At 50.2% G+C, this 26,283-nt stretch overlaps 1 protein-coding gene across 6 annotated transcripts; it reads right to left on the reverse strand.

Annotated features, from left to right (window-relative positions):
* Nucleotides 1-260: 260 nt before the first annotated feature.
* CDIP1 (cell death inducing p53 target 1) lies at nucleotides 261-26,283 on the reverse strand. 6 transcript variants are annotated; one of them, XM_014577248.3, is made up of 6 exons: nucleotides 25,947-26,283; nucleotides 14,716-14,804; nucleotides 6,639-6,737; nucleotides 4,909-5,055; nucleotides 3,998-4,259; nucleotides 261-3,232 (listed from the first exon to the last, which is right to left on the reverse strand). In XM_014577248.3, the coding sequence occupies exons 3-6, from the start codon at nucleotides 6,721-6,723 to the stop codon at nucleotides 3,121-3,123; spliced, it is 606 nt and encodes a 201-aa protein (XP_014432734.2). In that variant the 5' UTR covers nucleotides 6,724-6,737; nucleotides 14,716-14,804; nucleotides 25,947-26,283; the 3' UTR covers nucleotides 261-3,120. The 6 variants fall into 6 exon arrangements, with proteins under 6 accessions (XP_014432734.2, XP_006130660.2, XP_006130658.2 ...); XM_006130598.4 differs by having other exon boundaries at nucleotides 14,716-14,832; XM_006130596.4 differs by lacking the exon at nucleotides 14,716-14,804 and adding an exon at nucleotides 25,332-25,441.

Here is a 26,283-nt window from a genome sequence, read left to right on the forward strand (position 1 = left end):
ATTACTTTGCAGTTCACAACATTGAATTTCATTATCATTTTGAGAGATCCTCTTGAAGCTCTTTGCAAGCCTTAGTCTTCAACCAAGAAAGGAGCCACATTGTGCTGGCTGTGACCATGGAAATCTGTCTGCCAAGATAGGCTGAAACCCACTGGTCAATGCTTTCCTGGCATCATGTACCCAAGCCTGGAAAGACTCTTCATCCCATTCCTTGAGTCACCCAAATGGTAGGGGGTTTAAAGAAGAACAGCACAGGCCGATCAGGGTCTGTCTTTTATTTATATACAAACATCATGTAAAAGCACCAACTAGTTGCTTTTCTGAGCACAGGCTAATTCACTCCTGACAAACAAAGCTGACACCTGAACCACAAGTCAGAGATCAACCCAGGAGTTCATTTTAAGACTTCCGCTTGGTTTAAAACATTTACTTGAATATACAAATACCCTTGCACTTGAACAGATTAAAATCAGGGTCATGCTTTTGGTTACAGAAACAGCCCATCAGCTTAAAGAACAAAACTCAACCATTTCACATTCATGACCCAGAAACCCATCTGGCCCCATGAAGAGGCAGAGCTGCGCCCAGGGTGCATACACAGCCCAGTTTAACAACCAGCAACAGAGCAGATGTTCCCTGTGTTTTGCCAGCATGCACTTTGGACACAAACCAGAAAGGGTTACAGCAGCTGGAATAACCTGAAGTACAGAGCCACTGAAAAAGGGAGTTCAGCAAAGGCTCTCTGAGTAGCCCTGGGCTCTGCATCCAATAGCATCAGCCAGTTTTAACCCTCACAAGCTACATTTCTTCTTCCTAGAATAAAAAGGAACCAGATCAGACCCACATGCAATGTTCAGACCATGCCCATTAGTGGTGGACCCCTGGGCACTGACTGAGTGCAAAAGTGATTGGGTTTGAAGGGTAGAGGATTCACATTTCCAGTAAGTCAGATGCAACCTGGCAGCCATTTACTAATACTATAGTAAAATTAAATTAAATTAAAAACCCCTACAATGCTGCGCTGAGTGAGCTACATATTTGGGCACACTGCCAGTTAGTGGGGAGTAATGAAATGTGGGGACCTCGCTAGCACAGTGAAGAAGTGCATTGAGAAAGTCGCAAGTTTTTCTGTCTCCCAAGAACACAGATATTCGAGAACAAACAAAACAACAACAGGGCATCTGATGCAAACCCACACAGCCAGGAAAAGAGCAGTGTAATACCAGTACAGCCAGAAGCTTCCCTTTCACTGTACTGGGTGGGTTCAACGGACGGAGGTTTCGTTCAGGGGTGGGAGGGAAGCTGACAGAATTGAGTGTAATGAATGCGGACGGAGTGCAAGCTGGTGAGTGTGGGGACCGCTCAGGCACCCCTCCCAACTCGGACAGGGAGTGCTCTTTACTGGAGCCTGCTGACTTGGCAACTGATTGGGACAAGACATCCAGTGAGGTCACCGAGGCCAGTGCACTTGTGATTGGCCATGAGCAGGAACCCAGGACTTGGCTGGCAAAGGCTCGTGGCTGCACCATAAAGTCCCAGGTAAAGGCAAATCAAGGCAAAGGAAATGCAGATGCAAGGTCTCTAGCTCCAGAGGGCTCGAATCGCCCCAATCCCACTGACCCAATAGCAACAAGGCCCATTGTTCTAGGTGGCTCATGCTCATTGACCACTAGATGCGGGGCAGGGGTTGGAAAACTGCTACTTAGTGCTGTGCTCAAGAGAGAACCAACCCACCTCGCCCTCAGGCTGAGCTGTCACATCTCTCCGTGTCAGAGGCTACAGCAGCCAAAGGGAGCAAGTGGCTCCAAGAGTCTGCTAGCACCAGCCTCTGCTCCATTTCTTCTTCCTGCCTGTCCAATGGAAGGGTCCCAAGACCATAACTGTGGCTGGGAATTTCCAGTAGCGGCTATTTTCTATACGGCACTAGCAGGCTGCTGTGTGTAATCGCTGCTGGAAGAGCCAGAGCCAGGAGGCAAACAGAGGGAGCTATCGCCAGGGACGGACACTTGAGGCACCAAGGTTCCAAAGCATTTCAACAGAAACAGAACCGCACCTCAAACGCATCCTCCGGCCACCTGCAACCGAGACAGAGCTGCTGCCTCCCCATCTCCTTCCGTGCAAGGCAGAGCTGGCTGGGCTCCAAGGCAGGCAACAAACATTAACTCTACTCAGCTGCATGGCAAGCCAGATGTAAACACACACAGAACTAAAGCCTTCCCCTTTATACCACGTAGCCTGGTGACCCAGCTCACCCACATCCCTCTTGCCTACAGCTAAACAAGGAAGCCGAGTGCATCTTGGCATCTGACAGAAGCACAGCCCTTCCTGCGTGTGGGTCGGCCCTTCCTGGAGATGGGCAGACGGACGTTCTTGCTTTGAGTTTGTGGTTTGCAAAGTAGAGAACTGCACCATTCAACTAAACTATATGATCCGTCTGCTTGCAAGAGACAGGGCACACGAGTATCTCAGCTTCCACAGCTCTGCGGGAGCCGACTGGACCTTTAGCCATATTCACAGGTTCTAGAGACGTAAAGGAGCTGCCAGCATGGAATAGAAGGAAAGCGCCCCTCCTACTGTAACGGGCTCAGTCTAGCACTAACTGGGCAAGAGCCCTTTGGAATGGCCGGCCCCACATCCCGCCAGCTGAAGGATTTGCCTTGCATCACTGTCTCCTTTAACAGTGGCTACTGCCAGGCCACTGCTGGGGGAGGATGCAGGAAAGTGAGGTAGGACGGGTGGCTCTGACAGGCTGACAATCTGGGAAGGGAAAGTCTTCTGTGCCGCCTCGCTTGCAGTCCTAGTTCTAAACCTTCTGCACACAGCCGGAAGGGTGAGAACAAGATGGAGGGCTGGAACAGCAAGGCTATTCAATCGCACAACCTAACTCAGCTACCTGTCTGAGCTCAGATCTACACACCAGCTCTAGCTGTTAGTGGTGTGGGCCTACAGCTTCCTTGTCAGTGTGTGAGTACCTCTAATACAGCATTCAAAGCTCTTTCAGAGAGAAGGGGAAATAAACACACTACCAACAAAGAGCTAAGCACAAGGAGCATTCTGCATGTGTAGGCCGGCATGGAGGGGGTGGCGTCATTCCAGCAGGTGCAGGTCCCAGGGGCGCTGTTAGCACATGCGCTTGTACGTGTAGATATAGGCCTTGCAGTTGGGACAAGTGTGGGTCACATCCTTGAAGTCGTCTATTATACACGGAATGAAGCAGCAGCCTAGATCGCATCTGGAAAAGGAGGGAAGAGATCAAAGCCAAGCAAGCTGGGACTAGGCCCAGCAAGCACTGTGGCCTCCTCTCTGCCCCTTGCAGTCTGACCAACATGCACATGCACTGGCGCCACCCCAGCCATCCAGTGAAACCTGGCTGTGCTGGTAGAGCCCCCCGAGTCCTAGCACCTGGAGCCTGGTACAGCACCCTCCACTTTAGGCTGGAAGCACAAAGCCTTTCCAGGGTGCATATTTAAAGCACACAGCAGAACACCTGGGAGCACAGGGACGGCCAGCAGGAAACTGCCAGCTAAAAACCAGTCCCATTGCTCTGTGGAGAGACGCGCCCCCAACACTACGCTGAGCAGCGAGGGCAGCTTCCTGCTAGCACCAGAGCCGCCGGAGCCCACCAGCAACCAGCCTCACGCCCAGCTAAGATGGCAGGGGCAGGCCCAGGGTCACCAGGGAAGGCAAAGGCTGGTGCAGGGCTGCACAGTGACAATCAGACACACGCAGCAGCTTGGATCCCCATGGAGCCTCACAGCCTCCAGGTCTAATTTCCTCCTTCGCCAGCAGGAGGCAAGAGGGGCTCCAAGCCCCAGCCCTATGTGGGGCTCCATACAGGAGAAAGCCAACTGGATGAGTAGGCACTAAGAGCAGAGAGGTGAATGCTGCTTGGGCAAGTGCCAGACTCCCTCCTCTAGCTCTTCCCTCCCCCGTCCATCCGTGACCCCTGAGGGGAAGCAGCAGAGAACGAGAGAGCTCCTCTGCTCCCAGCACATACCCGACAAAGCAGCAGAAGAAGCCCAGGAGGAAGCTCATGAGCCCAATCTCATGTGTGATCGAGGTGGTGATGGCCTGCTGGCAGTGAGGACACACCGTCTGCACGGGGCTGCCCTGGAATATCTCCCCCTGCAGCACGGTGACGGTGGTTGCAGCCCCGGACGGCACGATGACAGTTGCCGTGTGGCCGCCAGCAGCGGGGTAGTGTCCTGCAGCCGGGTAATAGCCCATGGCAGGGTGCGGTCCTGAGGGTGGATAATAACCTGCCAGTGACAGACAGACAGACAGATTAACAAGCAATCCAGATGCGACATTTCTGAGCAGCAGGACTACGGGGGCATCCCGCTGCTCTGTGCCCCCCACGTTCCTGGTGCTGGGAGCTCGGCACCAAGTCAACACACCCATTCCGGCAATGCACAGGGCCAGCCAGGATTGGGCCCTGCTGGACAAGGAGCCAGAAGTGTCACTACAAGGCCACTGCAGTGGAGGGTGCTCCAGGCCTGGAACTGACTCTGTGCACAGAGCGCCCATGCAGTCCGCTCCAGGTGGCCACCCAAAGCTCTCCGGAAAGGCAGGGGCCCGGGCTGCAGAGGCTCCATCCCTGGTGCTGTTGGAAGAGAACACCATGGCCTAGCGTACAGCTCCTCTGCCCTCAGCACCAAAGCTCTGGGAGCCCCCAAGAGTCAACAGCAGCCCCTGCGATTGCCTGCCTGGGCCTGACGGTAACTGGCATCAGGTCCTCCCCGGCCATGCCACAGAGCGCAGGGACGGCGCATTCACCAGCAGGGCAGCTGCCGTAGTGAGAAGCCGAGTTAGATTTCTGGGCTCTCTCGAGCGCACCCAGACTAGACACCTAGAAGGAGCTTGCGCTGAAAGCTGTTCCCCATGTTACTCAGCCCCTCCAGTACTCACCAGGGGGCATGTAGGGCACAGAGCCTTCTGCAGAAATGGGAGGGGGGATGTACCCCGGCTGCAGGGGTGGCTCATAGGGGGGTGGCCCAAAATCTGAAGGGGGCACAGGCATCCCGTAGGGCTGGACTGCAGCAGTGGAGACGCCATCTGAAAGGAAAGCCAGAAGGCCGAAGGGATTAGCTGGACTGGAAGGAGGTCACTGGGGAGCGGAGGGGCAAGGGAGCAAGAGCACAAGAAGCTGAGTCGAGGTGTCCTAAGCCAGAGAGCAGTGGCAGCCAGGCCTCCACTATACAGAGCGGGGTACAGGGCTGGCAGAAACCACCCCAGTGGAGTAATGCTGCGAGAGCCACAAGCCATGACAGGGCAGCGCCAACGGGAAGAATCCAGCCAATCTGGAAATACGGTGCTAGGACTTGGGAGGGGCATGTCTCCGGGAAAGATCTGCCAGAGACCCCCCAACCTGCCCCCTTCCCGACTCGGGGGCTTTAACACCCACCTGTTCCGGGAGCAACTCATTGCCATGGAACAGACTTCAGCAGGGGAGCCCCAGCACAGGCGAAAGGCACCGTGCTGGCCCAGTTAAACCTGCAGCAGATCCCCAAGCCCTGGAATTAGAGGCCCAGGCTGGGGAAGGGGCATTAACTGGAGAGCAGCTGGATTTCATTCGGGTGCTGGCCCAGCAGCCCCAGCCAATGTCTGTAGGTCCTTGCCTCAGTTCTGCGTGGGGATGGCGGCTGGATGGGAGCTCTGGTGCAGAGCGCTAGGGACTCTGGTGCAGTCAGTCTGGCCAGCTGGGGAAGCAGGCGTGAGAAGAAGGGGATGGGCAGAACCACTGGGAGGGAACTGGCCTGGCAACACCCTCACAGGATGTCTGACTCCTGCATCTCCCCTGGCTGCAGCTGTGCCAGATGGGCTGGTTTCAGTCAGCCCTCATTTGAGATCCCCCACTGAGCCAGGCTTCGAGAAGGATGCGAGCTGGAGTCCTAGCAGACAGGCATGCACCCCAGGGCACAGACACCCCAGCAGGCCTCGACCAGCAGCTCAGCTCCTTTTCCCCTTAGAGCATAGGATTGGAGCCCTGCCTTGGGCTAACATGCGGCATCACATCAGCCACGCCTGCTGAGACATCCTGGGTCCCACGGGCCTCTTTGGATCCAGAGAAGCTGGAGCGGAGAGCGTCTGATCCATGCCCCAGTGCAGGCACTCGCTACTCAAACCAGGCTACAGGGAAGCATAGTGCCAGGGCAGTGCTGGGGCAGTCAAGTCCCCTCAAAGCCGATCAACATCACTGCACAAGAAGCATGAAATCTCGCCTCCCTGGTACTAGCTATTCCCGATTCTGGGGGAGTAAACAGTGCTGACCTGACACCCTCCCTCACAGGCATTGGCTTCCGCTCTAGCTGGGAGGTGCTCAACCCCCAATCTGCCCCGGGCCCTGCCTCACGGGGTACAGTGAGATCAGGGATTCAAGAATGGGCCCCTGAGAGACACTAGCCGAGAGGCAGGAGGCGGGAAGTAAAGGGCCTGAAATCAAGGTAGAGCAATATGCTGACTTCACTCCTGTAGCAGTTCTGCCCCCTTTCTCCCTCTGCCTTGACCCCAGCACGGCCACCCTCTAACATGTCTGTAAGGAGGCCACCTGCCCCAGGGCTTCCTCTGTATCTGCCCTGGCCCCACTGCCACTCGGACTGGGTAACAGCATAGATGGGGGCCCATCCTCTGCAACTTACCTGACATGGTGGGTGGGCCATTCTTCTCTTCTATCAGCGGTGCAGAGGGTCCCCCTGGGTAGGGTGGGGGAGGGTCACTGGACATCGCTTCCCGCTGGTCTGCAAGAGAGAATTACCGGACGTATTCACTCACCACTGGGCCAGTACAGAGGCATCCACCGCCCCCAGTGCAGACAGGGAGAGTATTAGAGTTGGGTCATTTCTGTGGGATTCTAATTCAGCTCATGGATGGACACTCGCCACAGCCCTAAACCCCTAGGCTGTGATCTTGCCCTCATATTTCCCGAGCTCCACAGCTCACGTTGGGCCAGAACTCAAGCCAAACTCCTGATGCTGCAGGCAGCAGTGCTGCAGATTCAATGACCCTCGGCTCAGTTTAGCACTAGCTCCAAGGGCATCGCCTGGTGTTCAAAGCGCTGAGCTGGAGGGGCTGAGCAGTACGAGATCTAACCATTGCAGCATATTTTGTGACAGGGAAAGTATCGACCCCAGGGTCCAAGTAACTACTTTCCACCGCCCTATATTCTCCTGCCCTTTCAATCAGACACATTGCCCTTCAGTTCCCACTTCAAAAGGCTGCAGAGGTAAACAGCAGCTACAGTTCACTGGTAACTTGATCCACACTTCGCTGGACTTCTAATCAAAGCTCTGTCCCATGTTAAAAGGGGCACAGCTAGGAGGCAAGAGCAGGAAGAAAAATCCCATTGAAGGAAATTAAATGTTTGTTCCCGGAAGTGATTAGTCAACTTCTCAGGGTTTGTCTTCACTGCCCGCTGGATCGAACAATTGTTCCAGAGGAGAGTGAGGTGGATTTATCCCATCTAGTACAGACATGATAAATCGACCACCGAGCGCTTCCCCCTCGACTCTGGGTCTCCAGCAGAATGCAAGTGCTGTCAACTTCCTGCAGCAAGTAGATCTAAGTACAGGGACTTCAGCTCCGTTGTTCGCATAGCCGGAGTTGTGAAACAGACTGACGGCCTGCGGTGGTGTAAACTAGGCTTAAGAAATAGACTTAGTGAAAGGATCATCTCTAGTTTCCAAATAGTTTTACCTTTCTTCCTCCTCAAGCTGGGCAAATCAGAGGCCTTAACTGAGTCAAGAAAATGATAAAGCGACGAGGAGTCCTGTGGCACCTTATAGACTAACTGAAGTGTAGGAGCTCCTACACTTCAGTTAGTCTATAAGGTGCCACAGGACTCCTCGTCGCTTTTGCAGATTCAGACTAACACGGCTACCCCTCTGATACAAGAAAATGATAGAATACTTGTCTAAAGTTTATAGTCTGAAAGCCTTGTTAATTTGATGAAGCTGTGTGAGGGGAAACACCCACACAAGGGCCTTTTAGGCAAACCAATTCCCCCAGGCTCCTAGAATGGAGCAGCTGCAAAAAAACCCTTTGAATCTGCATAAGTCTCCATTCAGGCCAGCAATTACCCCCTCCCTGTGTGAATTAACAGGGGAGGTCAGGAGATCCAGGAGTCGAGGCTGCTCTAGTTTGTTCTTTTCTGATATGTTAGAGACTAAGGAAAGATCCCAGCACTGGAACACTCCCCTCAGGGAGAGGGTGCTTGTGCTAGTGGGGATCCAGGTCTCCCAGGGTCAGAACTAGGGATGTAAAATCCCATTTAGTTAACAGGTTAAATGGGGTTGGGCTGAGGGGCTGGAGCCCAATCTCTGGTATCCATCCTGAATGAACAGGTTTCCATCACACCCCCATTTGGAGCCTGCTGCTGGGATGCACCCACCCACATCTCACCCGTGCTAGAGCACAGGGGTTTATTTCACAAGTAAACCACATTTCCCATGCACAGGGCATTGAGAATGCACTGAACAGGCGCTGGGCTGCTGTCACGCAGTTGGCAGCATCGGATCACCATGGCATCGCCACGCAACTTATAAACAGCACTCAGAGGCCAAGTGCAGGGACTTGCCTGAGACTAGGAGACAAGAGTATGAATCCTGGAAACCAAGCCCACTTTATAGCCTTGTGCAGATCAGAAACATCCCTTCCAGTATTTCAAAACAGCCTTTCTCCAGGGGAGGGATACTCTACCTATGGGAATCCACTTGGAAATATCTCCCGCACTAGGATCTTCCCTGCCACCGGGAATGTTCCTGAGTACTTCATGCTGGGGTAGGGCTCTGCGTGGGAAAGGGGCTGGCAGTCAGTTTACCCACAGGCCACGCATTTAGCAAAGCCCTAGACAGAGAGTCAGGCGTGGCGTAGGCACAGGTTTGTACGGCATTTCTTGCCCCTTGCACAGTGTATCACAGGTACTGACAAGGGGCAAGAAGCATTATTTCCCCTCTAAACAAAAGCACCTAACCCTTTGCATGCTGCAGCTTGCGTGGTCTATTCCCAGAGTTATGTTTAAGTCATTGTTAATCAGAGTTAGTGGCTGTTGGGCAAACAGCACGGAATGCAGCAGTGATAAAACAGCTCAGACTTTGCCAGCACAGGATTCACTGCCTCACACCCTGTTCTAGGGGAATTTCATCCCCTCCACAGCTCAGTGCGGAAGGACTGGGATCCCTGATGTCCACTGCAGGAAATGCCAAAAACTGGGATGTAATTTTTGCCTGCACTATTACTGCCTGTCTCTGAACCATGCATCTTCCACGCAGCTGCTAAGCAAGGGAGATGCAGACAGGGTCTTGACATGAATAACTGAACAGTACAAGTATCCGAGTGTGAACAAATCTCGACACTAAAACACTCTCCTTTCTCAAGGAACAGCAAATATGCAGCAAGACTCCCCTCTGAAGCATTCTACCCATTTCACAGATGCAGAGACATACTAACTTCCATTTGTTAACACTTGGAACTTATTTTGCCCTTCTGATTTATTCTGCTCAAATTTTTCCCAGTGACTTCCCGTTTCTTTTACAAACAGACCATTCACAGGGCAATCCAGCACAAGAGAGCTCTGCAGAAAACTCTTACCAGGTCCCAATTCAACCATACACCACCTTCCTGCCTTACAAACTTTTAATCACCCAGGCACCCTCCGATATCTCCAGAAGACAAAGTGAACTCATCCAGGCTCATATGTATGCCTAGATACCTGAAGACAAGACAGATCTATAAATCGGAATAATTGCATTACACAGTGTGAGTAACAGTAATATGGGCCTAACCACACATGCAGGCAGAGATCCTCTGGTCAGCATAGTGGACTTCACTAGCGCACCACCGTGACACAGCTGCACCAGTACATAAAGATGAGCCCTTAGAACATAGAATCCCAGCGCTGGCAGAGACCTGCCCAAAGCAGGACCAACCCTATGCTGGAAGGCATCCAGGGTGCAATTCTGAAATGCAGCCGGAGTGCAACATGTGGGGACAATCCAACAATGCCGGTCTTTGCCAGCCTCCATGTCCAAGTGTCTGGGAGAAAACAGTCCTTATGTCAGAGGAGTTGAATCACGTTGCGGCATCTCTTTAGATCAGTGGGGGGCAACCTGCGGCCCATTAAGGTTTTCTATGTGGCCCAGGAGACGTTTTGGTTACAGTCGCCCATGCACAGGGTTGCCAGACACTGGGAGTTTTGTCCAGTTTTCTTTTACCGGTGTTACAAGAGACTCACGTAAAGCCAAGACACACGAAGTGAGGTGCGTGCTGCTTTCACACAACACTGAGAGCCGTGCGTGCCCTCTGCAGCCAAATCAACATGCTGTCCAGAGGCGATGTGTGAGTAGGGCCACATGCACTACTCGAGGCGGGAGGGGCCAGCCAGCAGAGCGGCTAGCAGGGCCGATGCCGGCAGCAGGAGTCCAACCCCGGTGCTCATAGGCAGCAGCAGTGAAGGTGCAGGCGAGGCAGCTCCAGTTTGCGTGGCACGAGCTGGAACCACCTTCCTGTGCCTTCCCCGCAGCCAACGCCAGTGAATGCAGGGGTTGGGGGTGCAGCGCAGACTCGCAGGGGACTAGCAGGTTTGCACCGGCAGCAGGAAGCTACGTCGTCACCCCTCCCCGTGCACTCCCCAGCAGCAGGGAAGGCGCAGCAAGATAGCTCCAGATTGTGCAGCACTGCTCTCCAGCCACGTCGCTTCCAGGGAGAGCTGGGGCAGTACCACCCCTCCCGTTGTCATCAGTTCCTGCCGCTTCCCCCCACACCCACTGCCTCTCTCCACACGTGCCAGTTCCCACCTGCTCCCCCACCCCACTGCTGCTTTGAGGGAGGCTGTGGGGGGGGGGGGAAGGTGGCTCGGTGGAGCCGGCATGCAAAGAGAATCAGCTTAGAAGCCAGATCCCCATGCATGACGACTCCTCCCCACCCCCTTTCTGCCTCTGATACAAAGGTGGGGTGATGGTGCATGTAGTCAACAGGATTAACCAATAAGCCCAGCCTTACCTGTTAATCATGTACTCAACTACACACTGACATTCCTACCAGACACCTCTCACCTAGAATTGAGTGTGTTGTCTGCGAAGGGTAGGGCTCACACCGTCAGATCAACACAGCACCTTCTTCAGAGACCCAAAGCTTCCTCGAGTGGCACCAGCAATATTACAGATCAAATCTCGAGAACCTGCCTCATGGGTGGAGCTCTCTGGCACCAGGAAATCAAACAATGTCGCTGTCCGCAGGGCACAAGTTGGAGTTCGCTGCTCTGCCAAGAACTCTGAAAGCTGGGCCCAATCTGCCACTCAGCCACCTATGCTCAGAGATCTTGCCATTAATCAGGCCCCGGAAAATTCTGTAGGATTTAAAACCCAGTTCTGCTCACTCAGGGTAAAGAAAACCAGGAGGAAAGTTTTCGAGACTATTTTTTGCCAAGAACAGTTTTCAGTGAAACGGACTTTAATTTGAGAAAAGATTGGGGGAAATAAAGCTGACCTGGAAAGCGTACATCCTGGCCACGGCGCTGCAGAAAGATGGCCTCAAAATGTCTGTCTTCAAAACATCCAAAAACCAACACACATTTGTGTCTGGAGACCCCCCTAAATCCAGACTGCAGAAGTAGTTCCCACGGCACATATTTACCACAGCCCTGGCCCTTAATATCAGTGACCTGTAAAGCTGTTTAATACCTTACAGTCCAGATGAACCCATTTTCAAAATAGCGGAAAGTCTCTCTAGTCTCCACTAGGCAGTTGTCCTGCCTTAGCTATGCTGGTCTATATTGCTTTAACTAGGCGCCTAGCAAGGACACACTTAGCAGCATCAAGGTCCTTTCTACAGTAGATACCTGGAGTTACAAATACCCCAGGACCAGTGGCCATTCATAATTCTGAACAAAACTTTATGGCTGTTTCAGAAGTTTACAGTTGAACACTGACTTAATACAGCTTTGAAACTTTATATGCAGAAAGAAGGAAAGCAGCATTTTCCTTGACAGTTTGTGTTTGACATAGAACTGTACTGCATATGGGATTTTTTTGGGGAGGAGAGCGGGGGGTGTCTCTGCTGGTTCCCAGGGAGAGGCGTGCTCAACTGGTCGGATCATAACTCCTGTGTTTGGAACGCTGAGGCTCTCCTGTACCAGCACAGCTATTCCAGCAAGAGAAGGAGAAGAACGATACCGGTATAACACATTCAGTGCTGTTTTACCTGTGTCAGTTTCAGGACAGGAGACACAAGATGGGAGAGGTCTTATCTTTTTCGGCTCAACTTCTGCTGGTGAGAGTAACAGGGTTTTTTAGAGTTACACAGAGCTCTTCCTCAGATCTGGGAAAAGATAAGTATGGCTAGGTCTGATCATTTCCAGTTTCCTTGACTGCTCCTCTCAGATAACAGGGAGGAAACAGAACATGGCTGGTATTAGCAGCTTCTTCCCCCACAGCCAACTCCCCTCCACCTACTGCAGTGATGCTGGAAATGCTGCTGCACCCGATGGCTTAGAATAGTAAGATAAGCACCAAATACATAGCTTCCCTGCTTAGCAGCCCCACTATAAACACTGTTCCAGCACCCCCAAACTTCTCTTCCCAAGATGGTTGCAGACTCCAGCTCAGGGGCAGGGAAGTGGCCAGCCAAACAAATCGGTGCATCCTAACGTAGCCACAGACACAGCCTCCTCTAGAACAGTCTCAAGTCCAAGTAAAAAAAAATGGAACAACAATGGAGCCCCACAAACTACATAATGTTGTTCCACCAAAATGGATATGAGCCTCAGCTCAGAAAACAGGAATAGCCACAAATTAAACATCCCCTCTATCCCTGGGCCCCACAAGCCCTCCAGCACAGAAGAGAGCAAAAGGCTCTCCTAATACTGCTAGAGCAGCAGAATCCTCCCACACTTCCCCCAGCAAAACACAAGGCAGAGGCCAATTCTAGTTTCATGTACAGGTCTCTTTTCAGGAACGTGTAGTTTATAAAGCCCTTTGGGATCCTTAAAAATCCAAAGGCACTAAAGACACTGTGTATCATTTTAAAGTGCACACATAACTAAAGCTTGCTCTACAGTCTGGGGAACACGCCAAATAAAAGTGAGGAAAAATATAACTAGCTAAACAAACCTGACACCACACCTGGCGCTCTCACCCAGGCACTTACACAGGCCTGTGGAAGAAAACAGGCCTTCACTCTGCGTTCGTAAGCAACAAGTAGTCAGAGACAGTTTATTCAAGCAATATTGCAAGGGAAGAAGCTGCTGCTAGGAAGATCGTCAAATACAAAAGAGTTAGAAGCCAATATATATACACTGTCTGTTTATATACAATAACAATAAACAATTATTCCCCTTTCCATAACAATTCCCTTCAGACACCACCTTATCTCAAGGTCTTCACTAGAGTCAGCATTCTATCCTTATCTCAAGCACAAGAGAGACCAGAGGCAAAAACAGCATCTCTCACAGTACTCTGCGTTGTTACGTCTCAAGAGTTAGCATGAGTTAGGCTAACCAAAAGGTCAAAATGGCTACATAAAAAGCCCTTGGCTTCCACAGGAAGTACCTGCTCACAATGAATGTTCGTTGTGACTGGATCAAGAAAGGAAAAGAACGTGTGACAGATTGCACCCCTCCCCTCTGGGGTGCCACCTGATGTACCAGGGTTCCACTGAGCCTGCCCTGTCTCAGTGGCGTGGGTTCTCACGCCCAGTCCTGCTGAGCCAGACCCTCAAGCCACACAGGTCAGGCCACGCCCAACGGCAGAAGATGCGGACAGAGATCGGCTCTGCCTGGGAAGACAACTCGGGAATTACACAGCCCTCAAGTGAACACCCCTTCTGAAGTGTAAACCCAAAATTGTATCGTCTTGCACGGCACAGAAATTGGTGCAGGGTAAGCTCATGAGATCAGCCCCTCACTCAATGTGGAGGGGGATATACACAGCCTCTTGTTCCCCCAGTTATGAATTACAAAAACAGGGTTTAGAATAAGCAAAAACAAGTTTACCAACTACAAAAAGTAATGGAATGGTTTACCCCAAGGCAGAGCCAGCAAGGCTGGGACTCTGCCATGTTGCCTACCAGCACATCAATAAGTATGTAGCCCTTCTGTCCCAAACCCTCCCCCTCACTGGCCAATGGCCTCAAGGGGGCAGGAGGTCCCTGGCGGCCAGGGAGGGGGAGAAAAAAGGCTGCATGGGACCTCCCACTTTGAGCCCCTCCTCAGCCCCAATCCTCATTCTTGCACATCCTCCACCCCCTCATTCCCACACCCACATCTCAAAGGCCCTACCCTGAGTCCTGCAGCTCCCACATCACCAGGCCCCTGCCCTGAAGGACCCAGGCAACTCCAGAGAAGCCTGCTAGTAGTCAATACCCCTGATTTCAGATACAAAAAAACGATACATGCATATAAACAGGATAACAACATTCAGTTAATCACAATCTTTTCAATATTGTCTCACATAACCCATCAAGCACAGGACATATTAGTTATGCCATATTCTTCCTCTCCTATTACTACGAAGAATCTGGGGCGCAGTGCCACAGAACGTAACTACAGTCTGCATGTGCAGTAGAAATGGTTAGGAATCCAGTTAGCTCTATGGAGGATCAGTTATCTCTGAGCTCCCTGAGTCTCCTGGGCACGGGCAGCGTGCATAGTGCGCATTTACCATTCTCCTTCAGAGAAAGGTCTGGTACCCTCTTCCCAAAGCACTTTGAAAAAGAACAATTTACCCCTCACACTCTGCAGCCGGCTTCCAGCTGTAGAAATGTTGCTGCTTTCAGGGTGAAAAGCTTCTTCTTTGGCACAGGGCTGGAGAGATCTGCTGGCAGAGCAGGACAAAAGCAGTACTAAAACAAAAAAACAAAACAAAAAAGCTGCCGGCACAGAAAAATAATGACATTCACCTTGGCAAATCCATCTGAGTCAGAGAGATGATGCTTCCCAGCCCTGTTCTACTGCCTGAATTTCTTTGGAAGAAGACCTTGGGTTCCAGGCACTGCTGAGCCACTTATTTTACCATATGACCTTGGGCAAGTCACCTGACCTTCCATATGCCTCAGTTAACCCAAGTGGAAAACTAAATATGCAGCAGGACCCTCATTGAAAACAGATGCTGCATCCAAGACAAGATGCTCAGGGAAATCAATTACAAGCACAGCAAAACAAACAAGATTTTGGTGTTGGGTTCATCTGCTGTTCCTCAGCCAGAAAATCTGATTTGTTTTACCCACACAGCTAAAACAAATGCGGATTCTCCCCCAACCCTCAAAGGGTTACACTGTGGGAGGAGCACTCAGAAGGACCTGCGCTGTGCCATGTGTGTCTCCAGCAGGCTGCTCTGAGCCTGCACTGGGTCTTCAGCACTGGCAATGCCAGAGCAGAGCTAGCAGGAGATGGAGAATGTGAACATTTAAAACAAGCCACTTAAAAAAAATTAAAAAGCAAATTAGGCTGCAGCTCTTTGCTCTGCATTGAAGACTACAATCTTAGCCAGAAACCAAACCCCAGCGCACAAGGACATTGGGGTGACTGGTGAAGGGAGCTCCTCCCACCCCAGGGCCCACTTTTGCTCCAACCCAACTCTTCTTTCTTCCCTAAACGATGCAGCCCAGAGGACTACCGAGGCTGAGGGGCACTGGTAGCTAGTCCCCCCCACCATGCCCCGCACTCACCAGCAAGGGCAAGTGCAGCAATGCAGCCTCAGTTCACTTTGCTCTGCCAGCTGCATCGCTCCGCTTCCCGCTGGGGAATGAGGGGTTGGTCCCACCTCTCCCCTGAGTGCCATGGCCAGAGGAGCAGTGAGCGCCAGGGCTGTGTTGCTCTGCTGCTGCCAGTGAGTGCGAGGGGACCAAACCCCCTACTAGTCCGCTCCCCGCTGCTGGATATGAGTCAACACTGCCCTTGTAACCAAGAAGGCTAATGGCATAGTAGGGCGCATTAGGAGGAGCATTGCCAGCAGATCCAGAGAAGCGATTATTCCCCTTTATTTGGCTCTAGTGAGGCCACATCTGGAATATTGTGTCCAGTTCTGGCCCCCTCTCCTCCACTATAGAAAGGATGTGGCTGCATTGGAGCGGGTCCAGCAGAGGGCGACCAAAATGATTAGAGGGCTGGAGCGTATGACCTATGAGGAGAGGCTGAGGGATTTGCGTTTGTTTAGTCTGCAGAAGAGAAGAGTGAGGGGGGATTTGATAGCAACCTTCAACTTCCTGAAGGGAGGTTCCAAAGAGAGTGGAGAGAGGCTGTTTACAGTAGTGACTGGATGGCAGAACAAGGAGCAATGGTCTCAAGTTACAGTGGGGGAGGTCTAGGTTGGATATTAGGACAAACTACAGTAAACTTCCGATAATCCGGCACCTTTAGGACCCAGGGGGTGCTGGATTATCAAATATGACGGACTATCGGAAGGGGGGGCTATGAGGGGTCCATGGTGGTGGGCGGGATGCCATCCCAGGCCCCTCACAGCCCCCCCTTCCGATAGTCCAGCTCTGCCCCAGGCGTCCCAATTCAGCCGCTGCTGGTCAGTTTCAGCAGCAGCTGAATCGGGATGCCTGCGGCAGAGCAGCTGGGGTGCTGCCAGGTTGGTCCGATAGCACCGTCCCTTGGCGCTGCGAGATCAACCCAGCAGCACCTCAGTTGCTCTTGGGGACGCCTGGGGCAGAGCAGCTGTGGTGCTGCCAGGTTGGTCCCACAGCGCCAAGGGGCGGCACTACCGGACCAACCCACCAGCACCCCAGCTGCTCTGCCCCAGGCCTCCCCAAGTCAGCCGCTGCTGAAACTGACCAGTGGCTGACTCCAGGAAGCCCAGGGCAGAGCAGCTCTGCCCCCAGCTTCCCCGATCCAGCCGCCGGTCAGTTTCAGCGGCGGCTGAACCGGGGAAGCCGGGGGCAGAGCAGCTCCAATGGTCCGGCTGCCTGGAGCACTTCTGTATTCCTGATGGTGCCGGACCATCAGATGCCGAACCAATGGAGTTTTACTGTATTTCACTAGGAGGCTGTAGAAGCACTGGGAAGGATTACCTAAGGAGATGGCGGAATCTCCATCCCTAGAGGTTTTTAAGTCTCGGCTTGACAAAGCCTTGGCTGGGTTGATTTATTTGGGATTGGTCCTGCCTTGGGGAGGGGGCTGGACTCGATGACCTCCTGAGGTCTCTTCCAGCTCTATGATTCTATGTGAAGTGCAAAGTGCTGTACTGCTGGCTTGTGTGCTACATCAAATACTACTTACTGCTCAGAGCATGTAATTAGATCTTCCTGTACTCACAAGATAGGGAACACAACAGATGGTACAGGCTTATTCTTAAATGCAGAGCCACTGGAATAACGCATGATGCTAGGAGCTTCCTGCCAGAACAAGGATCTAGTTTCTTTTCAGTTTGGTGGTAGCAGTCACATTGTATTTTGCTCCTTACTAAGTCCCCTAAAAATTATGCTTAGGCTTAACATTAGGGATGTTAAATATTGCTTAATTGAATAGTCAATTAACCTAATTAATCCTTATCAGTTACTCAACTACTCTATAGTCCCAGGGGGAGGGAGGTGAGGCCAGCAGCCAGTGCACTCCAGCCCCACTCCCGAAGGAGCCCCCTGTAACCCTGCGCTGCAGCCTCTGTATCAGAGGCAGCAACACAGGGTACTGGACAGAAGCTGGTCCATGATGGGAGCCAGTTTAAAAACCAGCTTCCTGCATAGACAGGCTGCCCGTCACCCTGCGCTGCTGCCTCTGACACAGTTGCCAAGAAGGGGCGCAGCCTGGATAAGGTTGGCCTCTCCTGTAGGGCAGGCATCAAATGGATCGAGGTGCAGATGAGCTGAAAAATGTGATTTCCCCACACAGACATTTAATGTAAAAAGTCATGTCTCCATTTGGCATAACTGGGGCTCTAAAAGCAGATGAAACAGAGCACTGAGAAGATGTCATAAGTCAGAATTCAAGGTTCACTGACAGATCTGGGACAGAGAACTCATGGGGCACCTACCAGAGAAAGCCAAGTCTGCTACAGCAACAAATAACATTCACCCAAAGATCTGAAAATGCCTTATAAGGGGAGGCAAGTATCCCCATTTCACAGTGGGGAAATGGAAGAAGGCTGGATGGGTTACTTGATTGCTTGTTCTCTTCATCTGCTCTTGGGCACCTGATTGGCCACTGTCTGAACACAGGACACTGGGCCAGAAGGATCTTTGGTCTGACCCAGGATGGCTGTTAAGGAAAGTAAGTGACTTTCCCACCTGCTCATTGTGTGATATTAGGTGAGCCAAGACTAAACTCAGCTGTCCTGACCTCCAGTCCCAGGAAGAGAACTGGAAGGGACCTTGAGAGTCCATCAAGCCCAGTTTCCTCCCCTTATGGCAGAGCCAAGCACCAGGTTAGATCAGGGTGGACAAAAGGACCTCCATGAGCCAGATCCGGCCCACCAAGTGGTTTGATCCAGCCCGCGGAAGCCCTGCCTCTGCCCCACCCCAGGCCAATTAGGGCCTGGGGGCAGGGGAGCATGCGAAGCTTACTCCCGCCCTGTGAGCGGCATGCAGTGCTTTGAAGTGCTGCGTGCTGCTCGCAGGGCAGGAGGAGACATCGTGTGCTCCCCCTTCCCCAAGCCCTGATTGGCCTGGGGGTGGGAGAAGCGCACAAAGTGCCATATGCTCACGCAGGGCGAGGGAAGCTTGGAGCAGCTCCCCCTGCCCACAAGCCAATCAGGACTTGGAAGCAGGGGAGCGTGCGAAGCCTCCTCCCAATCTGTGAGCCGTGTGTGGCACTTTGAAGTGCTGCATGCTCCTCGCAGGGTGGGGGTAGGGCAGGAGGAGGCTTCGTGCGTTCCCCCTGTCCCCAGATCAATCAGGGTCTGGGGGCAGGGGAGTGTGTGAAGCCTCCTCCCTCCCTGCCAGGGGTATGGCTGCCTAGTGGGAAGTGGGGCAAAGGGTCAATTATGGTCTGGGGGTGGGGAAGCCCAGAAGCATTCCGGCTCTGCCCCTTCCTGATTAGGCCCTGTCCCTTCCACCCCGGCCAAAAATTATTGCCCATCCCAGATCTAGGCCATCCCCGATAGATGTTTATCTAACTTGCTCTTAAATATCTCCAGTGATGGAGATTCCACAACTTCCTCAGTCTAATCAATGCATCTTACAGTGTCTCCTACCAACCTGCATTACTTAATGTAGCCTGATACAACTGCTAAGGGATCTCAACTTCTATCAATCATACTTTGAAGCAGAGTGTTTCAAAGGAATCTCTCAATTTCCAAAGGACAAATCTGTTCAGATAGTATTTCCCCAGAGGAACTGTAACAAATCTAGTGAAATATTTTCCCTCTAAGCTCTGCCTCCCTTTCCTATTCATAAGAAGCCCTACATTAAAAGCAACATTTACGGTTAGCCTCAAAATCCCAAACATCAATACATTCAAAGAATCTTACTCCAGCCTTAAGTTGCACCATCATAATCAGTGGTACCACACAGAGGTGAAAAATAAATCTGTCTGTGTTCCATCCTGGTCCTTTCGAGATGTATGAAGATGGAATCTACAATGTAGAGAATACATCTCTGATTTTTGTTAGTAGAAATAGCACGCAACTCATGTCCTGCCTCCTCACATAGTACTGGCAGAGTTTGCCAAGACAACCCTCGCAACTTTTTTCTTGCATGGCAGATCAGTAAAAAGCCAAACCGGACAGTCCAAGAATTAAAGGCTCACTTTGCCAAGATGAGTCAAGGCTTTAAAAAAGTATTACACTATACATAAGGACAGGTGCAACAGTATAAGAGAAAGGTTACTTCAGATTCCAAGAGTTCCAAGCCATGGCACTGTTTGTAACACAAAAGTGCAAAAGCACAACTATACAACATAAATAGTCCCTGGAGGATTTGCTTTCCATAATATCAGGGCAGCAATATGCCCCTGCTGCAATTCTGCATCTTTAAACAAACAGATGACTAGAAAAGAGAGAAATGATCACAGGACACAGTGAGAAAGTCCTTAACAGCACTCCTTGTCAGTCAAAGACAGAAAGCACTGTCAGGAACTGTCATTTCGGGCACCGGGAAGTAGGGAAAATATCAGTGGTTACATGCACCTGCAGCATAGGGCAGTGACTAGCTCCCTGGGAGCTGGTGCAATGCTAAGAATCCGGCTTTTAACCAGCTCGCATTGCTCACCCTGCATTGCTGCCTATGTACCAGAGGCAGCAGCACAGGGCAGCAGTCTGCTCCCTAGGAACTGAAACACGGGAGGAAGCAGCTTTTAAGCTGGCTCCCCATGTGTACTGGCTCCACCTGACGCTCCTCTCCTGGGAAGCCAGCTGTTGCCTCGCGCTGTTGCCTCTTGTAACCATTTGAGTAACTGATAAGCTCATGCTTATTGGTTAATCGTTTAAACGGCTACACTCTTACATCCCCACCAGGAAGCACAGAAGAAACAAGAAAGCACTGAATCACAAGAACTTGAAAAATTCAAAAGAAAGACAGGATAGTATTTGTGTCAGCATTTAGCAGTCATGCAGCCACCCCGGCAGAATAACCAAAATATGGATAATGACCCATTTTAGGGACACTGCTCTTGGATTAAAAGAAACTACATCACTATGCGTGATGTGACATATTGACAGACTTCACTACAATGCAATTCAAGACCTCCCAATTTCAGGTAGTCTGCAGCTACCTGTGCAATTATTTTACAGCGAACCTCAGTGCTGCCCTCAGCAAAATAGAGGATCCACCTCCTGTGCTAAGCCACAATTAAATTTTACTAAAATCTGCCTATAAAACAATCTTCGTCATCTGCAGGAATTTAAGCTTATTCATTTGTCTAACAGATTATATCTACCCTTCCAGTTGCACAGCTTCTGGAAGGACCACAGAGGATTTCTTAGTGAATTATTCAGTTATTCTTCACATTCAGTCCAGAGGACATTACTACTTCTTACCCAATGGCTATTTAAACCTCAAACCACCTTTGGGGAAAAAAAATCTCATCTAATTTATCTGGAGAGTCTGAAGTATAATTAAGTTAGAGAAACAATGAAGGCAGGAAGATTGAGGTCCACCAGTACTTGCAACCTCACTAAACTGATTAAGTGGATGCACCCACTTTGAAACTGATGGATAATTGTGGCTCAGAGTTTCAGTGGAAAATGCAAAGAGCTAAGATTTCTGCCTATTTAAAAACCCGCTTTGCCAAGATGATCCCTGAATGATGGGATTATACGGGCCATACACAAAACTCGTAATCTGATCATATTCGTTGTATTCTTAATGTTAGCGAATATATCACAAGATTAAGTCTAGCCCAGATTGGTGATGACCAATGGCTATGACCATAAACTTCCTGGAGAGCTGCAAGTGTGAACAATCAAGGTCCCAGAAGCCAAACATGTATGTTATAAAAAAAACCCATCACAACAGGCATTTCCGAGTCTCTTGAACACAGACAGCAGAGGCAAAGGGCTGAGTGAAGCTGCTATCTAACACCTAGACCAGCTCCGCACTACAGTACAAACTTTTTCTAATAGAAAGTTATACGAGGTATGATTTGTAACAGTTTTACACTGGCAAAAATCCTTAGTTCAAGACAGTTATGCCAGCAATAAAGTGTTTTTCCCATTGTAGTTTATTTTGTTCATAAATCTGGTGTAAACTAAACTATACCAGCAAAAACTTTCTTCTGTCAGTATGAGCTATATCTCCACTGGGGGGACTGCCAGTTGCAATACTCTTTTCTAATGTAGATCTGGCTCTAGAGTTGGTCCCTTCCGGTCAAGTTTGGGACATGAAGGAAATTTGCCTCACAAAGTGTTCCTTCTAAGCTGAGCGGTTGGCTGGCCACCCAGCTGTCAGCATGTTTTTCTACTGGTGGTATACATCCGCACATACCTCGGTGCACGTAGAGTTTTTTCTGGACATGGATGAAAAAAGTTAGGGGGAATACTGCTCACCAAGGCCCATGCTAATCTGTCTTGAAGTAAAATACACTTTCAATCCAAGACAAATGGGCACCTTCCACCAGCACAAAGAACACACCAACAATTAAATAAATGTATAGAAAATGTTTCCCCAAAATTAAGGAGCCCAAAGTGACACTAGAGCAAAGCAGTCAAATGTTTCCATCATTTTATGTTGAGAATGCACACTGCTCTGAACCCTGCACCAGAGGACTCTATAAGGCAGTGTTTCTTAAACTGTGTCCCATGGCACACTGGTGGGTGTACCACGAGGCAGTTGGAGGTGTGCCACGGAGAACAACAGAATTGAAAATGGCCACCCTTAAAGGGGCAGGGGATCATTTTTTTGGGGGGGAGGGAGACTCACTCAATACCTTTCCCCCGACCCTTTATTCCCCTCAATAACTCCCCCCCCAAAACCCTTTTTTTCTACTCAACAAAAAATCCTTGGTGTTCCTCATAAAAAAATATTGTTTGGTGTTCCTCAGTCTTAAAAAGTTTAAGAAACACTGCTATAAGGTCAAAAACTTATCTTTGTCACCAACAAAAATTTGTCCAATATTTCCTCTCCTCCTGCTAAAATAATGTTTGGCTCATCAGCGCACCTCTACTATGTTTATTTTAACATCTGAAAAAAATCTATGCTTCGCTTTGCATTTAAAGGTCTAATGGAGCTTACGAAAATCTAGTTGCTTTCTTTCTGCTTTGCACATGATCACAAGTTACTTGTCAGAAATCAAAGTACAAGGAGAAATATCACATCAGACTGAAGTTCACACTCTTGCTCTCTGAAAATAAAACTGCATGGCTTGCTCAAGGACCTGAGCCTGCAATATCTGTGCAGGGAAAACTGAGCTTTATTTTAATGAGTTTTGCTTGCATAAAGGCTCCTAAGATCAAGCCCTAAATCAAATTTTGGTTTTGATTTTTTTTAAGAAGAGGTGATACAATGCATGTATTTCGTATACAATATCATTTCTGCCTTCTGGGGGAGACTGGACAAGAACAAAATGTAAAGCTTTCCTCTGTGAGGTCACACATACAGAAATATCATCTTACTGCCCTTAAGTGCTGTAATCGAAAGCTTGCTTCTTGCATTAGATTACTTTTTCATTACTCTTCCTCACCTTGGTTGCAAACCGCACATCCTATCTAAGGTTCCTTTGTTCTAATCCCTTCCCCACACAAAAGAATCCGCTCATACCCACAAAAAAACCCACACATAAACGAAGGCTTTGTCTACACATCTAAGTTTAAAGCGCAACCGCAGCAGCACTTTAATGCAGTGGTGTGGTGATGGCACCAATGCTTCCTTTTGAGGTTTCTACTATCAAAGGAAAAAGAACACCCACATCCGCATTACCCCTTTTTCAGGCTTCCAATTGTGAAACTGAACAGACATCAGAGGCCTTTAGTGTAAGTTTGACACCTTCCCCATTTTAAACGCAAATGAGACAATTGCATTTACCTACACCATACACATTCCAATATGACAGGGTGAAAGAATAGAAAGAGTGATCATTTCCAGAGCACAGTGCCATGGACCTTTAAGGTTAGTAACGTGGCTGACGTACCCTCTCCTCAACTTCAAAAAGGGACCTGAACCACTTATCACAACCTCCTCCTCCTCCTGTCTCCCCAATACTCACATCACTATTCCAGGGTTTCCATAATGCACCTGCTAGAACTATGATAGTACCCATCTCTCAGACCATGTTATGAATTTCTTCCCTTGCTTCCCCCATTATCCTGTACATCAAGTTTAAGCTCTTGTTCTCACTCTCAAAGTCCTTCAGAACGGTGCTCTGGCATATACATTTCTGACCTAGCCTATGTTCATGAACTTCACCCACTTATTCTCTGCACTGACAAAAATCTCCGTACACCATTCATTTCCTCTCACTCTGTGCCTTAACCACATTGCCCAGACACTCACCAAGCCATGCCTGTTTTCAACTACCTCCTAAATAGATTCGCTTATTACCTGATTTGAGAAATGAAACAAGTAAGTTATTATAATCCTGTCTCTGAGTCCATCAGGACCTGCAGTCTTCTCAACTACAGATTTTTGACTGAAAGATCTTTAGGGCAGGATCTTATATAAAGGCAGAGCACACCATCAGTTCTTTACAAATTAACAACAGCTCATCACCACTAAGGATGTTAAGTAGCATGTATTTCACTAATCGAGCAGTCGATGCATATTTGCACTGACTAGTCGATTAGTCATTAGGGCAGCGCCTGTCCCTTTGAAACGCCACCACAGTGTTTCAAAGGGGCAGCTCCACACAGCTGAGCCTGGGGTCAGCTGGGGCTCCCTGCCACTTTGAAGTACCCCCCACTTCCCATCCTTGCTGCCTCTATCTGATACAGGCAGCAAGGGGGAGGGGGGGGGGCGACTAGTCGACTATCCTATAGGCTAACCAATAAGCAATTGCTTATCTGATAGTGAACTAGTCCTTAACACACTTTCTCCCAATTGCCACTTTCTCCCAAAATAGTCACTACTTACTCCATCTTACTCAGGTTTACTTGCAAGAGGGAAGGCCTTTATAAATAAAGGTGAGCTCAGGGCAATGCCATGATACAGTGGAACTCCAAAAAATGTAGCATATTAAGCCCAAGGATGCCAAAGTGGAATGATCTTGATGTTTGAAGTGTTCACGAACTGCTTCTGAATGACTTATGAATTCCTCAGAATAACTTCTATTATATAGAATGGGTTTTTTACCTTGTATTAGAGCTAAAATAAAGTTTTAAAAGTATAATAAAGAAAACATTATTACATTTAACCGAGTTTGCCATCTGTTAAAAGTGAACTGTTTCAGTCAGGCTAGGAAATGCTACAATTCACAAGCACTCAAGAAAAGTTTAGTAGAATTCTTCACTAGCGAATGACAACAACTGTAATTATGAAAACAAGTTCAAACTCTGTCAGAATACAAGTTTTTAATTCAAGGTCTTACATCCATGAAACCCACACGTGTAAAATGTTATAACTATTTTTTTCATAAGGCATCAAAACCAGCAAATACGTGAAAACTACAATCCGGGATATTTGGGAGAAATCTGGGATATCTGGGAGAAAAGCCAAAGTTCACCTTTTAATGCAACTGAAACATAGATTTTTGGATGGACATACTGAAAAAAATAGTAGCTATTTTGCTAAAAGTTAAAGGCAAGCTGGTAACATACAAAACAGGAAATCAGTGGAGCCCTGTGCGGATACAAAAATTTTGTATTTGTAACTGCAAAAACGAGTCGTGCACATCCACACCCAGATTTGCGCATACCGATACCTGCGGATACAAAGCTGACAGCCACAAACCTGCAATGCAAATTTCTATCCACCAAAAAAAAAAAAAAAAAAAGGAGGCAGAGATCTGCGCCTATTCGTGGGTGTGAGGGACCTACCACAGAACTTCTGGCGGTGCATTTCTGACTGTCCCACTAGCCCGACTGAGGGCTCTGGGCAAGGCGCTGACGCTCCACACACAGGTGTCGTGCCAGGGTAGCTATTCTGACTGGGGGGGTAATTTAAAAAAACAAACAATTCCGGTATCCCGATACAACCCCAAGAGCAATTCTGCCCTGGTCCAAGTCCTGTGACACTGGGCCCAGGGCGGGGGGGGGGGGGGGGGGGGGGGGGGGGGGGGTCCCACTCCCGCTCAGGCAACTCACCCCGACTAGCAGCCGCCCAGTGATACCCCTCCCCCCACAACCGACCGGGCCTCGCGCCCTCCCTGGGGGCTTCCTCGCCGGTTAACCGCGGCGCGGAGGCTGCTGGGAGTTGTAGTTCTCTGCCCCTCCCTCTGCCGGCTCTCCCCCGGAGCGCGAGGCCCGGCTGGACTACAGCTCCCGACATGCCCCGCGCGGCGAGGGGGCTTCCTCCCCCCCGCCTGTGAGAAGCGCCCCGTCCCCACTGGCCCCAACCCCGCTGAGGGAGCGCGGCGCTGGCAGCGAGCTCAGGCCCGCGCTACCGCCCCGCCGATGGACCCGCCCGGCCCCCTGGTCCCGCGCGGCACCTACCGAGTTACAAGACGGCGACGCGGGAAGCTCCTGAGCGGCGGGAGGCGGTAGCGGCAACACTAGCGGTACAGCCTTGTGACAACTGAGCATGCGCGCCGTAGAGCTGAGCATGCGCAGAAATATCCGCTAATACCGCGGCCCCCTCTGCCCTCACTCAGGCTGACAGAATAGCAAGAGGGACGCAGCGTGTTAGTCTGGTCCAGCTGGAACAAAAGCCAGGACTATGCAGCACTGTAAAGACTAACACCAGGGCTTATTAGTGATGAGCTTTCGGGGCCAGACCCACTTCCTCAGATCAATACGTGGAAGAAAATTGGCACAACCATATACACCAAAG

Source organism: Pelodiscus sinensis, chromosome 16 (genome assembly GCF_049634645.1).
Source record: "Pelodiscus sinensis isolate JC-2024 chromosome 16, ASM4963464v1, whole genome shotgun sequence".
Classification (NCBI taxonomy): domain Eukaryota; kingdom Metazoa; phylum Chordata; order Testudines; family Trionychidae; genus Pelodiscus; species Pelodiscus sinensis.